Raw genomic sequence first — 17330 nt, 5'->3', positions numbered from 1 at the left:
TAAATGAATATAACATGGCAAAAATAAATTCACATTTATATATTGATTCAATAGATTTATAGCATTTAAAAAAAATGGATTTATTGCATTTTGTGGAGAAATAATCTGTTTTTATAGTAATAAATCTTTAAAAGTCAAATGATGGATTAAAATGTTTTATGTTTTTATAACCTAAAGATGCTATGTGAAAGTTTGTAACAGGAAATAGTGGTTTTCATCTTTTCATCTTGGTATAGAAAACATGTTTTTACCTAAATTAGTCAAAATGGATTTATTGGTTTTGGAACCAAACTTTTCAAGTGAAAGTTACCGTGTTGTTATAGTACCACATGTAGATGTATTGTTAGTGTACCATGGTAAACTTTTGTAAGACAAACTGTCTCTTTCTCTCGCTCTCTCTCTCTCGCTCCGAGGGCCGCAGAAGGACCCCCAAAGAGAAGAAAGCGGTGTACTCCAGCGCTGTGGTGAATGAGGTCTTTTCACCAGAGTCCTGTGCTGTTTACTCAACTTCAATAATAGCCCTCATTTTCCAATCATTATTCGTTCAGTCTGACTGCTGCTATTAGGCTGTCCAGTGTATCACTCATATCACAGCACACACACACACATAAATGACATCACACCACAAACTTCACAAACACACAATCCTGTGCGGCCTTATGTCAACCTCTGTAACTCACAAAGTGCACTAATGCAAGCTTTCCCTCGAGACAGTGAAAACTTTTCGAAGTGACATTTTCGACAAGTCGAAAAAGCATAATTTTAAAACCGTAATTCTACTGGCGACGGTTCGGATGAAGGGCAGGTGGGGCTCGCCTAAGAGTAATTTTGTGTGAAAAAAACACGATTATCTGGATGAGCTATTGGACCGTCATTTTAATGCATCCCTCTCTGTATGCAGGCAGAAGCCCGACAGCCAAAATCAGGTCTGCCAAACTCTCCATTTTGTTTTGGAACATGGCTGTTTCATATAGCAACGGGATTATTTGCTGTAGCCAATTCGTGAATCATTTACAAGAGAAACCTTCCAAAAAAGAGGGAATATATCAAATCACAACGCAGTGTTTCGCAGATCGATATTTTTATTTAAGTAGTCGCTTGTTTTTCCGTCGGACTCGGCGCTGTGAGGCGTTAAGATGGCGTTGGGGTTTTGACGCCGAGATGAGAGAAAGGGAAGGACGTAAGCAGAGAACAGGGCAGGAAAGCGAATTAAATGGAAGGAGAGGATGGGAAAGAGAGAGAGATGTTGGCAAAGCGTGTGCCATGATTTGAAAAGCTGAGATCGGAGCAGCTCTGCCAAACACACACCAGTCGAAGTCCCATCGCAGACGGCCTTTTGTTTTTATCTTGGCATTTTACACCGCTTTCATTCTCTGACCAATTTTCTGTGTTTTCTGTTTTAACAAATGCAAAATGTAAAAAAATACAGCAATTTTATCAAATCAATATATATTTTATAAAAAATTAAGTTAAATGATTTCAACTTGTTATTATAAGTTATAAAAACTTAAATGACTTGCAAAACCACGTTTTTTTAACATCATGCATCATTTTCTTTGTACAGTGCAACAATGCAAATAATAATAATAATTATTATTATTAATACTTATTAAACAGGATTATGTTTGTTTAGCTTCTGTTTATAGAAACTTGACACTTTTACATTTTCAGAGTAATATTATTTTCACATTTTGATGTGTAGGAGAGGCTAAATCTGCTTCATTTACTTTGTTAAATTTGTCTGTAAAAAAATCACGGCAATCCGAGCATCACATTACTTTTCTCTGTTAACACTTTCTTGTGCTGTGTGCTTTTCCAGACACTTTCTCACCTACACACATTAAAGCAAAAATATAAAAGTAATTTTGAAAAATATATAAAATTATTTAAAAAAAAAATAATCACATTTAAACAATGTTTACATCATGACATTTTACTGTATAAGAATTATACAGCAAAATACCGCATCAGATATTTGCTGTTAAAATAAAAAACATGAATGAAATGCCAATAAATACAAATTCATAATGTTTTAAAACAGAAAGTATGAATAAATAATAATAAACCAAAATGTCAAAATGACAGTGTGAGTAAGATATATCTATGTTGTGAAACCATGATATATTATGTATTTTATTAGGTATTTCATTTATGACATAAATAAATCAACATAAAGAGTAAAGTTCTGAGTTTACAGTTATTTAAGCAGATTTTTTAAATTACATATTTTATATATTTGGATTTATTATTCACATTTCTACATTTCTAAATAAATTTGAAACAAAATCTAATTATATATATATAATTTTAAATGAATTAATTTTATGTTTGTGTAACAAGCTAAATAGTAGCAAGATGAATCATTATTCTTCAGCATTTATAATCATTTACTTCTCCATCTGCACTCAGCACAAACACACACACAGACACACACACACACACACACACATAAACACAACCTACAATACACAACAAACACAGAAACCCAGCTTCTGAATCCGATCCAAACTACACTATTTAGGGATCTGGCCTGTCACTCCCAACACTCTTATTCTGCCAGAATAAATCTTTCACAATTCAAAAGAAGGTCAAAATGAAATCCAGGTCCAAATCAAACCGTCGAGCAGAAACCGTGAAGGTGACCAAAGCGTCGTGTCAGTGGTCAGAGAGGTCTCGCGTCTGATCTGTCGGTCTGGTTACGGCCCAAACTGAAGCCTCAGCAGCAGGGTTCTGTTAGCGGTCCGCAACACGACGCTTCACCTTGTTTGCCAGCCAAAAAGGAACGGAAGCATTTTCTTGCTGCCCAAAACCCCGATGGCTTCCAGCAACCTTATCACATTCCTCGCTGGATTTCGTCTCTGACAGACGGTCAGGCACTAACATATAACATCAAAATCTGAGAATGAGAACGTTGTGTTTTTTTTATTTAGTAACATTATTACATTGCAGTCTTTTTCCTGTTAGACTTTGGATCATCACCAAGTTGAGTTTGCGAGCTGACCTGCAATTGTATACATTATTTGTACTCATACGTTATACAGTTTATATATTATACTGTTATATTCTGCACTTGCCTTTAGTGCTGTTGCATATTTTTTCTCTAAATATGTGTGATAATTAAATTTTACAATGCGCCGATAGACGCTGACACATCCCAGCAAACATTGGTCCGACCGCAACGTCGTGTCCCTGGCCAAAAATAGTCGCGGTATGACGGCACAAATCGGTGAAAATATGTAACACAGAACATTTCATAAAAATGCATTCAGATACATTTGTACATGTCTATAGTTCTATGGGGTTGCATGTATAATTGTTACTTTGACTTTTACTACGCGTGCTTCAATATTTATACCCTGTTGTGAATCGGTTGTAAGAGGACGTCACTAGGTGACGTCTTTTACACGTGCATTTATAGTCCATCATGACCCTCTATAAAAAATCATAAACCTTCTATAAAGTCATTGTGAAATATGCAAATGCTGTGCTTACACCTTGGTTAATACTGCAATAATTAATTTAAGTGCAAAAAGTAGGTTTTTAAGAGGTTGTGAATAGACGTCCACTGACGTCTTTTACACGTCTAGACTAGACTAGTAGGAAAAAAACAGGATAATCTTTATGAAATACACGATTTGTATACAAAGTAAATATATTAACTTTATCTTGTTTAAATAAATTATAATCACAAAGTGCCCAGTGTGATTGCAAAGCCACACTGCATTTTAGTCATTATTCCAAGCTGTTTTATTATTGAATGTATGCATATAAATGTAAAACAGATACATATCCGGTCACCATTTAGGTCTGAGTTGGATGTAATTTCAAAAACTGTGCTATTAATTTAAGAAATATAGTGATAAATCTGGGGATATTACAAAATCCCGCGATAGGACAGATTATCTCGCGAGATAGTGGTGACGTCACGCGTTCTTCCGGAAGTTCACATTCAAACACGAGGAGCGATTACGAGGGAGTTTTGTCTATATATCATTCAAAATCTACTGTTGGGTAAGTAGGCTACATTGTGTATTATTTGATTAACGTGCTTAAGTTTTACTTGTTTGACACGAAGGCTCCGAAATAAACGTTGCCAGAATTGTCCACACTGAGTATTGCAATAATTAGCTAGAAGGCTAAAAGCTAACGTACTTTGAACTTATACATGGTATAAAGTATGTTTAAGGATACAGTCAAAGTAACTTATTAATGTAGCCTCTTGAAAGTCTCTTTCAGAAAGTAAATTATCTGAAAAATAAAAGTTATTTGGCATTAATGGAATTACAATGATTTGATTGCCTAAACATTGCACATGCAAAATATTAAATACTGTTTTGCATTAAAAGTTTAGCAGAAGTGTTTGTTTGATTAACTTCCTTTGCTTTTGTTTTGTACAAAGGAAAAGCAGAACCTCATCCAAATAAAAAATAAACAAGCTGTTAAAGGCACTGTGTCCTACACAGACCCTCCAAAATATAACCACCCAAAACCCAAGTCAGGTAAATGTCTCAGTTTGAAAATACATTAACAAATTGGAGTTGTTATTGTGGAGTTAATATCAATAATTACAATTTCGTTTTATTTACAGTTGAAGGTCAACACAAACCAAATAAAGATGTGCATTCTACAAACAATAAAAAAAGGTATGGAAAACTGTAGATATTAATTTTTGTAGATATGACTTAAACAGTCTACACATTTGTTAATGTTCTAATGTTTCATATGTCCTTGTTTGTGCTAAAGATCAAGTTTTGTGTCCACCACACTTAGATGAGGCGTGCCCGACCCCTGACTTTGTCTACCCTACATTAAGTTGTAAGTTTTTGACTGCTTTTGCTTAATACTACGAAAAAACATGATTCTTTCAAAAATGACTTTTATATATTTTGATATGAAACTCAAAAATGTATATAAATTGTTTTGGTGTATTTTGTTTACACAGGCACACTTCATGACAGTAAACATCGGTATCACAATGGTGTGATTGATCTATACCCTAGAATAAGCTGTGACACTATGAGACGTACGTGCTACTGATGCTTTTTTTGGTGCATTCCCACACTATACAAACACATTGCTTGGCTCCTAAGTGCATACACTTTTGCCTTTTATAATGTCATTCTCATTTTTAGGTAAAAATGTATTCCATGAGTCAGGGTTTTGCCTGAATGTCAACATAATATCCAAAAACTTTGATATAAAAAGTGATTTATTTTAATATTTTACACTACTATGTATTTTTTAAAATATGTTTATTGTACTTAATGAAATTACATGCAAGGTGTCATGCAAGATTTTACATTAGTGACAACAAAGCTAAGAGTATAAACATATTTACATTTCTCTGAATCTGAGTTAATAGTTACAAATACAGAGCTTATAATATCTGTCATTGCTCAACCACAAAGACCTAAAAGTACAGCCAGCTGATTTCATAACTAATGCAGTATTACACTGTGAAGTGATTTACTGTTAATATTTTAAACTACCATATAATTAACTCTATTTGTACAGGTGAGGTAACACAACGAAAAAATTACCGGATGGAGACTACCTGATTCTTCACCTATGGCCTCACCTTCAAATGCAACATGTAAGAAATGCTATATGACTGTGTATTGTGCATTATGAATACATCAAATATGTTGATAACAAGGTGATCTGCGTAAGTTATGACATAAAGAATATGTATTTATATTTCCATCTATCTTTCTATAACATTATTTCAATTGTTTTCACATTTAGGTCCAGCAACTGTCTGAGTTGGTGGATATTCTGTCAGAGACTGCGTGAACAACGTTATGAACAGGTATGTATTTCTCTTGATTTGTGTAATCCTGCATAATATTTAAGGAATATATATTGATTACCACCATAATTAACCCAGCTATTTATATTACTTCAATTCAGGATTTAATCCGTCACACATCACTTGTTGAGAAGTTTTAATGTTCGTAATGACTTAAACAGTCAGCCATACTGAAAACAAGAAATCAAAACATAATTTCAGTGTAAGCCATTACTTGTCACCCAAAGTTAGGGATGAGGATATAGTTCATAGCACTTGTTACATGGTAGATGAAACAAGTGAAGTTGTGAAGTGTTAACACATAGTGTATGTTTAAACATTTTATGCAATTGCTCATTACTGTTAATTGTGATTTATTGACCTTTTAGGTTATTTGTCTAAGGTGAAGTAATCTTACATTTCTTTCACAGAATGATGTCAAATTGTCTTATGGCAAAGTTCAATATGAGGGGTGGTGGACATCTGGAAAAGAAGTCTTTTAAAGGCACACCTTTGTATTATGTTATTCAAGGTAATTTGGGGAATGTTGATCTAAAAAAAACTTGTTCTTGTATATTGATTGTAATTTTATTGTTATGCTTGATCTATTCAGGGGACATCACAGCTCACCTGTCTTTATCAGAAATATCCTGTTCATTTTTTGACACACCTAGTTAAGGGTCTTTCTCAAGGGCACCACAGTGGTTTTGTAGAGGGAGGGGACAAATGCTGTATCCCCCACAACTGATTCAACACTTATTTAAAGCAGAGCATATTTTGTACAATAATATATATAATATTAATATATCATTTTAGCTGTAGACCATAAATATTTTGAAAGTAAGTGCATGTCATTTACCTCAAAATTTTAATTGTATTTATTTTAAAAAGAAACATATTCTTCTCTTCCTTCAGATGCTGTGAAGAGGTGGAGCCCAAATGCCACAGACTCGGAAATAGATGCAGCTATGGCAGACCACCTCAAGCACGCTCCAGGAAGAGCTGGGGGTGGTGGATACAAAAAAGCCAAACAGCTGTGATGTGTTAAAGAGAGAGTTCACCAAAAAAGGAAAATTGTTATAATTTTCTTATCCACATGTTTCAAACCTGTATACCTTTATATTTTCTGCTGAACACAAAGATTGAAGAATGTTTGTAACTTCACAACCAATTAACTGTCAATATTTTTTTTTACAATTGTAGTAATGGGTTGTGGGATCTGCTTTGTTAAAAACATTCTTTCACATATCTTTGTGTTCAGCAGAACATAGAAGGGTATACAGGTTTGAAACATGAGAGGGAATAAATGACTAAATATTAATTTTTGGGTGAACTATCCCTTTATAGAAAGTGTTTTGAAGTTGTTATTATAGTTAAATGGTTAAAAAAATAAAAAGTGCTAAATCAGAACATGCTTCTTTTTTTGTTATGGCCACAAATAATGTATTCTTTAATGTGTTTGTGAAGTACACGTGGTTAAAACGGTTTATGGACGTTCAGGTCTGACTGGACCAATTTTGAACCGATTTTGAACCTTTGTGAATATGTGTTAAACCTCAATACAATTGATTGCCTTTCACGATGTTACACAATGGGTGTATATTCATTTTATATGCATACATTTAAACTATGCAGCAACACATTTAAACATCCAGAAGACGGCACATTTAGACGTCCAGGGACGGGCAGAAAAGACGTGTAATTCACGGCCAAATGACGTCAAAGACGTCCGCTCAACTTTAATTTAGGGTATTTTTCAACCGCGATGGGACGTGACGAAGGGTCATCTTTTCAACGGTCATAAAACGTCCACATGTTTGCTATATGACGGCTTAAAACATATATTTAAACTATGCAGGAACACATTTAAACATCCAAAATACGGCGCATTTAGACGTCCAGGGACGTGCAGAAAAGACGTGTAATTCACGGCCAGATGACGTCAAAGACGTCGGCTCAACTTTCATTTTGGATATATTTTTCAACGCGGACGGGACGTGACGAACGGACGTCTTTTCAACGGTCATCACACGTCCAAATGTTTGTTGGGATGTGCAAAGACAATAAAGTTTTTTCAAGTTTTAATCCTCATAGACAATTTTATCTCAGCATTTATGTGAAATATTTGACTAAAAATGTCGATTCTTGGCATGACAAGAATCCATGCGGTATTGTTACTGCTAAACTTACGCATTATAAAAATACAAACGCTGGGATAAATTTAACAGTGAAACGCACAATGTTAAAACTCTTCCGCAAGAATAGCAACACTTCTCTGATATCTCTAACACCTCTGAGATGCGGAAAAGAAGACTCTGAATAGACGAATCGCTGTGAAATAAGCGATTTAATGCCTGACTGGACTTGAAGAGGCCATTGTCATTCAACTATATACATCTATTTCCTCTTGAAAGAAAAAAAGCCACCCTTAGTGGCTCCTCTTTTCAACCCGGGCAGCCTTTCAGACTCTCTCTCTCTCTCTTTCTGTCTCTCATAGCTCTTCTCGTCCGCCCGTCTGACTACAGGACTTGGCATTTAATCGGCCGTGCGAGTTCGACGCAGCACATGTTTTTATCATGACTATGTGATAATGGAAGCCGTATGATGAGATGAGCTCCAGAGATGACTAACTGTGGAGCAAGCATTCATCATTTTGACAAACACAGAGCGGGACGTTTTCTTTCGAAGACTCCAACGTTTCATTAATCATCGTCATTAACGTGGCCGGCGTGCGGCGAGAAGACGCGTGTAATTAACGCAGCGCGCTCCGGGGTATTTAATCCACGTGTTTCGAAGGTACAGAGCTCCAGCCGGCTACAGTTTAACGTCATTAACGGCACCCACGGGGCGATACGACACACATCCCGTCAATGCGGAGCGAGACGCTAAATGCAACCGATTACACAAACACAATGATCGACACCATGCGCAAATATCACCGGATCCCTTGTTGTTCCAATGCTGGAATCGAAATGCAAGCGCTGGTTTTCAAAGATGACATGATCAAAACCAGGCCTGATTTTTGGCAGGCGTTCCTGGACTACATCTAGCCATTTAAAATTGCACAAAAATGATCGTTTTGCAAATAATCTTTACGAAACACGAACAACTTCGTACAGTTTGTCTGTGTGTTTATAATAAACAAACAAATGTTTTAGTAACGTCGTGTCAGTGTGGACACAAACTGATGATAAGCCATTACTTGTATCCGGATTAAGGCAGGATATTCGGCAGGAGACCCGGCGCACCGTTAAACAGGAAGGAACCGGCTAATGCTGGGATTCACACGGAGCGAGAAAGACTCGACATGGACAACAAAATCTCTCAGAGCTCCAGCCAACTATCAGAATTATATCTCTGTGTCGTCATAAAAACACAACAGTCCAATGTCGTCTTGTCATGCATTGAGACTACATAACCGAGCCTCCTTTAAACACTTACAAATCTAAAACTGTGAAAATTGTGACTGCCAATCTGTGGTTTGCCCAGAAACTGCCACAGATTTAGTCAATCTGATAAATGACAAGTAAAACAAACCGAAGAAAACTAAATACATAAATATGACATTGTAAACAAACCAGTGGGATTATTACTAAACATCTGCACATCTTGCATCCTCCTTCTTACTTATACAATATTATGCATGAAATATTTATCATACACATTTATTAAGATATAACTGGGGGTGCACGGTATATTGAAATTATTAAAATATTGCAAATGTGCATATTGCAATTGCTTGCAATAACTAAATGATTACGTTACGTATAATTTAAGGTTAATGCAGATATGATCTGGTGAGAAAGAGATGCTTTCTTTTCCCAGAAATGTAAAATTAATAAATTTTTGTTTAAAAAAATATTATAAATAAAATTTATTTATAAACTTTCAAAATTTGATTTTAATCAAATTATAATTTTTTGTACATACGCATTATTAAGCATGTAATCGTATTTATTTTGTGAATTACTTATACAGGTCTCAGGATTTTAAAATGACATTCAATGCAATGCTATTCACTATTAAGTCTTGTTAATGTTATTTGTACAGTATTTAAATTGGAAATGTCAAAATTTATAGATGATCAAATTTTTAGAAAATTATTTTAATTGCACACCATAAATTGTAATTAAAAAAAAGTTAAATAAATGTGAATACTCTGCTTCTGAAAGAGTACAGCTGAACCGTGTGTGTGTGTGTGTGTGTGTGTGTGTGTGTGTGTGTGTGTGTGTGTGTGTGTGTGTGTGTGTGTGTGTGTGTGTGTGTGTGTGTGTGTAAGCGTCAAATTGTGTGTTATGGCAGGGACAGTTGGCCTTCTCCCAGCCGGTGTGACAACCAAAGCTTGCAGCACACACACACACACACACGCACACACACACTTGTTTGCTGTTTTTGTACACACACATGCTTAAATGCAATCACACACACCAGCTCATCAACACAAACAAACACAATAAAGCATCATTATAAAAAGTGCATGTGCGTATATTCATGTATACTTTTGGAACACAGCCCGGAACCAAACCTGACCCTAGATTTCGTGCCAGTGCGTGTGTTTGACTCACCTGGCGAGTGTACGAAGTAGGCCAGGTACAGGTCCAGCTCTTTGACAGACACCCCGATGTGGTGTGGCTGGACGCACAGGCCGTGGTTGGAGCACTGCGGGGACTTCACCAGGCGTTCTCCGTCTGTGCTCTCTAGTGGGCTTCCCTTGAACAGGATCACCATCACCAGGTCCAGACGCCAGACCTTGTCGGCCTGCCGCAGGCAGTCGATCCGCCGGATCTTGCCCTTCTGGTCGGGGTTGGAGAGCACGCAGCACGGCGCCTTCTTCCCCGTGATGGTGAGCACGAAGTCCTCTCGGAACTCCGGCCGGATGTCTTTGCGGAGTTTGGCGAGGAGACGCGACGCCCACTTCTGCTTGATCTCGGGCTTCTCGCCCAGCAGCTCGTCTTTGACGGCGCGCTCCTCGTCCTTCGTCATGCGTTTCTCGTGCTTCTTGAAGTACTTGCGCTTGCGGGCCTGGAGGTTGAACCAGGTGTAGGAGAACGCACGGACGTGTGGCAGCAAAGCCTCGATGAAGGGATGAAATTCATCCTGTTGGGAAAGAGAAAATACAGGAAACTTTAGAATGTTTGGGAACTTTGCCACTAAAAACAAGTTAAAACAATGTAAATTTATTAAGATAAAGACTTATTTTTAGATAAAATATATTTAGTTTATGAATTATAAAATTACTTTTATTATCATAATTGGATTATTATTTTTTTAGATACCTTACCAAATTTTTTACAAAAATTGGGTAAAAAAATGTAATCAGAGATAGATTATCTGAAAACCTTGTCTTAAAATCTTATAATTTAAAGCAAGATCAATGTATTAGGTATGTTTAGATATTTTTACTGGCAAAAAAACAAAACTACTGATTTGGAAAAGTATTATTATTTTTGGGGGGTTTTTTTTATATATAAAAATACCAATTTAGTTAATTGTTGCCAAATTAAATTATGTAAAAAAAAAAATGTCATTAGCCATCAGTAATTAATTTGTACATTTAAATATTCTTCACAAAAGAAGACATTTAAAAACAAACATGCAAAAAATCCTTAGACTGATGGCTATTTTTTTAAACAGTTCAAACATTTTTGGACTTTTGTATCCGGCGAACAGGAATTCTCAAATTCTGTCATTCAGAGAATGAAGATTCTTTAGCTCAAGTCAGGCCAAGGAAAGCTTGGCGATCCCCACAGCAACCAAAGACTCATTCAGCCATCCAAGAATACCTTCACCACACAACGTTCAGTGACAAAGCCTAAACCGCGCCACGGTCCCCCAGTGCCAGGGCCGCCGTGCCCCAGACCCTCTCCGCCAACTCTCGCCACAACAAGACCGCGGTTAAACTGCGTTCCTTCAAGACCTGCCATCAAATCCTCTCTGCGGGCTGCAGACGTGCAGCAGAAATCCAGGCATGTTCACATTTCAACAATCGAGAAGGCAAGATAGCACCAGGAAAACCAAACCACACACAGGAGCAGAAAGAGAGAAAGGCTGCTAGTTACCATTTTGCACTCTCATCATAAATTTGGCACGCCGTTCAGGATAGAAAAAAATCCACCCGCACCAGTTCTTTGCCACTCACACCGAAACAACAACTGCTGGCTTGGCACAGACGGAGAATTGGCAAAAAGTTGGGTAAAATTGAAAGAAGGCTGGAGAAGTTCCAACTGCCGGCGGGAAGATGGGAATTTCAAGATCGTCAAATTTCTTACAATTTTTTTTAGCTTTGCTAAATTATAAGATGACAAAGTGATTATTGCAAAAAGAAACTAAAAACAAATATTAATAAAAAAAAGTGAAAGTACGAGAATAAAAACCTGTGCTGAAAATAAACACTTGTACTTTCCCCAAAAAAAAAAAAATGTATCTAAACAATGCCGGAAAAAAATCCTTGGCAAAGTGCAATGAGAGTTTTCTCAGATCTCAGAGTCCTGCAGAAGACTCAGAGACGCGGCGCACGCATAACGCATGCAGGCACACGCGCCTCCACGCACACATGCATACACACTCCTGCGACGAAAAGGGTGGGGGAGCGGGGGAGCTGGCTAATGCAAAGCACAGAATACGGATAGAAAAAAAAGAAGCGAATCAATGTTGGACGAGCTCGCAGGACCGCTGGCAAACGCAAGTGCGTCTGCTTTTTTTACTCCTTTTCTCTCCAACTCTCTCTCTCTCTCTCCCTCGATCGCCCGCTCTCTCTCGTCCTCTCCGCGTTCCTTCCTTAACTATTGCCTGATTCTTTGCCAACGCGAGTAGGGCCCACCTATTTGGCAACAAGATGCCTGTAGCTCAGCCAATACGTTAGCTTGATGAGCTGAAAGGGAGGGGAAAGGGGGATGGGGAGAATGACAGCGAGAGAGAGAAAGAGCACGCCGTCCAGTCCGACGGTGCACAATTTGCCCGTTTGACAAGTTCCTATCTGCCACAGAGGCAAAGTTCAGCATCCCATCCGCCTCGTCATGGCAACCATCCTCTTAAGTCACAGTCGTGGTCACCATCGCCGTGGCTACCCGATCCCTCCCCTCTCCCGGCTTGTGCGGTGCCACCTTGGCACAGGGCGATGGGAGAAAGCACGCAGCTCCCCAAAACTCCCAGCAGACCCTGCAGCCGGCAGCTGCTCGTGGATTTAACGCCTGAGACAAAGGCGAGGGCACCACGAACCCGTCGCTCCCCGAAAGCCGTCGTGTGCATCTCTAATTTAAAACAAACATATGCTGCGTTCATCTATTACTACACCAAACACGAGGAAATGAAAGAACAGGCCAAAGGAAAGGAGATAGCATCTTATACTAAGCTGTCCGGTATTGCGTAAGAATAAAGATTTGCAGCACTTTACGCAAAACATTTTTCACATAACAGTCAGGTGAGAGTTTCTGGGCATTTGGCCTCATTCAACCATTATAGAAAACTCTAGGTGATGTGAAATGCAACTCTCATCTGTGTTGATAGATATCAGTATCAATGAGACAATTGTAAAAGTACCCAACTGAGACATTGTGCCAGTATCAAAGTGAGTCGTGCCCATGAATAATGCACACTTTTGTTTATCAGAATGTTGAACAAATATTATGCAATTTTTTTGCTAAACTGGACTAGATATGGGCATGCCCATCAGCCTTTACAAAAAGCAGACCATCAATATGCATGAAAAATATTGCAATGTGGATACTACTCTAAACTACCTTAATTTGTGAAAACTTCACAAAAGTTATTAGGGTTACTTTTTGAAAATTTTCAAAAGATGCTGAAGACACAGATTTCATTCGGACAGAAAATACGATATCTGAATCAAACATCTTATAACTGACAGCACAAACACAGAAACACATACTGTCAATAACAGCCAGACAACTACTGATCGCTTCAATGACTTCCCTTCCCACAGAAAACAAGAAAAAAGGTGATAACGCTCTCCCATCACTCCATAACTCTTCATTAGAGTTTGCTCTTTCAAACCGGAGTCTACGTGTCAAACCCAGCACCTGCTTGGGGTCTCTAATAAGATGCTAATTGAAGCGCACAAGCAGAGGAGAGCAGAATTTGTTTATGAATGCATTTGTTCAATAAAAGCAGCACCTTTATTTCAAACAATCCCCTCTCTGTTTGAAACACAGGCCTTAATGGCTTCCTCTGGTGCTACCAGTGTGAGTATGAGATAATGAGGACATGATCAACATGTGCACCCTCAAAACCTAAAACACACAATCACTTATTCCATATAACAAACAGGCCAATACAAAGAAATTGATTGTGATTTTATTTTTATATATATATATATATATTTATGAACAAGGTCTACCAAAATGGATAAAACAATCTAGAGTGCTACTTTTTGATTTTATTTTATTTTACTTGTTATCATGTTTTAGTATTGTTTAAAATAATGTAAACCAAGCCAAGCTAATATAAAAAAAATTAATAAATAAATATTACAATTGAGACTATTAATAGAATGTGCTTTGGCACCATGTTGGAGACCCCTGCTTTAGTATGTAAGACTGTAGTAAATTGTAGTACTGTAATAATTACTACACTTTGTTAATGTATTATAGTATTAACTATACTGTAGTGAATTGATAAACTAATAAAAATAAGGCCTACTTCAGTATTTACTAATAGTATAGACTGTAGGCCTACTTTAATATTTATTATTATTATTTATTAAGTATCTAGGACTTTATGCATACCGGTAGTTTACTACAGTATACAAATATCCTGTAGCCTGTGTCTTAAAGGCACAGTTCACCCAAAAATGAAAATATTATCATAATTTACTAACCTGTATAAATGTCTTTGTTCTGATGAACACAAAGGAAGATATTTTGAGAAATGATTGTAACCAAACCGTTTGTGGACCCCATTTACTTCCATGGTATTCGTTTTTTCCCATACTGTGGAATTGAATGGGGTCCACGAATGATGTGGTTACAAACATTTCTCAAAATATCTTCCTTTGTGTTCATCAGAACAAAGAAATGTATACGGGTTTGTAACAAAATACGAGTGAGAAAATAATGACAGAATTTTTATTTTTGGCTGAACTATCCCTTTAATGTCGGAATGCTATTCTGAATGATGAGAATTTGCTGAATTATGAGAATTTTAATCCGATTGTAAAGTTTGATCAGATAGGTCGCGTTATAGCTGATGTAAAATATATTTTTATAATAATTATTAACGCGTCAGGTTACCTGGCAAACGTAAACAAACTACAAAAATGTAACTTGTAAATGTTTTATTAATTAGCCTACTCAAGGCCTACTCGAGGGCGCAAAAACGACACGCAAACAGGCAAGGATTAAACAGTATTTTGAAAAGACAATTGTTTCCAGATCTGTATCACTTCTGTTTGCCGTCACCAGTTTATTCCACTAACATTCAAAAATCCATAAATCATAGCCTGAATCAAATTCATAAATCATTTTCTCACAAAAGATCCCAGAAATGTGACTCGATTCATCTTTAATGGTCAAATAAACTGACACGTTAAAGTAGCTAGCATTTTAATGTTTAGCAACTTACTGAATGTTCGTGCCAAACATCCTCAGCGGCGCGTCACCTGCGCGATTCCGACCAAAAAGAAGCCTCTGCCAGCTCAATTAAAAAACAAACCCTCTTATTTTTTTTATTAAACAATATTAATGTTTAAAGAGAGAGAAGACATCATCTCTGAGCAGCGTGCCAGCAGTCGGGTGGAAATGAGTGAGCTGGAAAGCGCCAGAGAATCATGCGTGTTAGTTTGTCACCGTCAGTAAAATCAATTAAAATGAAGAAAAACACACCCAAACACCTTCAAATCGATGCAGATAAATTCCAGTGTGGCCAAAGAAAATTAGTTGATCTTCCAAGCATGCATAATTGTGAATAATGTATACGAATTGAATAATTTCACTGCTTTAAAAAATGCGTGGCACTATTATTGGCATATAGGCCTGTCCCTGGCAAATGCCTCTTCCTGGCATAATATGTCCAAAATTCATATACACGGAAGTCACGCAGCCAATAAAATAAACTGATAATTCTGTGTAAGCCTAATATATACATTATTCATAGGTTGCGACGGGAGAAATAATTCTGCCCTTTCCGCAGTATTTTACTTTTTATTCATTACTTCAGCACATCACGGCACATCAAACTCCACCTCATCTGGTTTATCAAGCCTGTTTGGTTTAAAAAAAAAAACAGAGATCCATAAGCAAATATTTAATATATTTGAGCTGTATGATTAATATTTAATTTATGGACCAGTTTACACTAAATCAGCAATTAGGCTAAAAGTTGGCAACGCTGCATTTATTCTATAATAAACAAAAGTAGGTAATAATCATTAGCCTACTTTTACTGAGCTGGAGCAACAATAAAGATAAAAACAAACATTAAAACATCATAAACACTGAAAGACTTACATAGACACTCAGATCCTGTTTCAATAATCCACAAAAAAAAAAAAAAAACGAGTCCGACTGGCAATTTAATCAAACCGGAAAAAATTTCATGATGAAAAAAATATTGATGAATATTCCTGATTTTCTGTTAAACCACTTTTTATTCGGTTGATGAATATAATGATGTTGAGTCCAGACTCCAGGCGCATATCTCAGGTTATTTAGAGAAAAGGAGTTAAATGAAATTAGACAGAATACAGGATGACAGACCCATTCGATTACAATCCGATGCGTTTTGATCAATCGACATAATAATCTAATTTAACAGAAACAAATTAAAACGATATGTAAGAAAAATATTTATGAAGACATAATAATCACAAATTATTGTTAAATATTGCGACTGTCAAAGAAATAAAGACGTTTGTTAAATATGTTTTCGTTTTTTTTTCAGAGGAAGCAGAAATACACAGGTCATATTTATTTACATAAAAACAATTTTACCATAAATTATTAAAGAAACAAATATTGCTTTGTTTTATAATTTATAAATAAAGGTTTTGTTTGTTTATATAGAGACAACACCGCTACTAAAAACAAGTACAGTGAAATTGCGGAATAATAAAGAAAAATGCGTGTTGATTGATTATTATTATTATTATTATTATTAAGTATGCATTTTAAAATACCTAATTTTACGTTTTTTATAATAAAAAGAAAAACAATCCTAACATTATAATACAAGTCAAGCCTGTTTCTGATCTAGAAAAGACAATCCTGAGGTAAAACAAAAAAAGTAATGGATGGTTTCAATAAAAGCAAATAAAAGTTTTAAAACACAAATTTAATATATTTAATAAATATATATTTGTGAATTTCTGATCCACATTTATACAGCAGGTGTGATTAGTTACATTTCAAGTTACCCATGCTTTTCTGACCAGTGACCTGTGGTGACCCTGAAACACCATAACAAAGACAAACATAATGGCTGATTCTGCCCACTCATGTAAAGCGAGATAAAGACATGAACGCAATGAAAGAGAGAGTAGAGAGCTGATGTTTTTTTAGATAAGGGCAGACATGCCTCAAAACAGACA

At 36.4% G+C, this 17330-nt stretch overlaps 1 protein-coding gene across 19 annotated transcripts in view; it reads right to left on the bottom strand.

Moving 5' to 3' along the window:
• The window catches only part of nfixb (nuclear factor I/Xb), a 189707-nt gene that overhangs the window by 110599 nt on the left and 61778 nt on the right, over positions 1 to 17330 (bottom strand). For 17 of the 19 annotated variants that reach the window (XM_073813763.1, XM_073813764.1, XM_073813767.1 and 14 more), the window contains one exon: positions 10354 to 10885. In XM_073813763.1, coding sequence (XP_073669864.1) covers positions 10354 to 10885 — 532 coding nt within the window. Of the gene's footprint in view, positions 1 to 10353; positions 10886 to 11571; positions 11813 to 11847; positions 12523 to 17330 lie in introns of those variants that run through there. The other 2 variants (XM_065253072.2, XM_065253064.2) reach the window with 2 other exon arrangements.

This window comes from Paramisgurnus dabryanus, chromosome 3, assembly GCF_030506205.2.
Source record: "Paramisgurnus dabryanus chromosome 3, PD_genome_1.1, whole genome shotgun sequence".
In the NCBI taxonomy this organism is placed as follows: domain Eukaryota; kingdom Metazoa; phylum Chordata; class Actinopteri; order Cypriniformes; family Cobitidae; genus Paramisgurnus; species Paramisgurnus dabryanus.
This window is presented reverse-complemented; position numbering and strand designations above follow the sequence as displayed.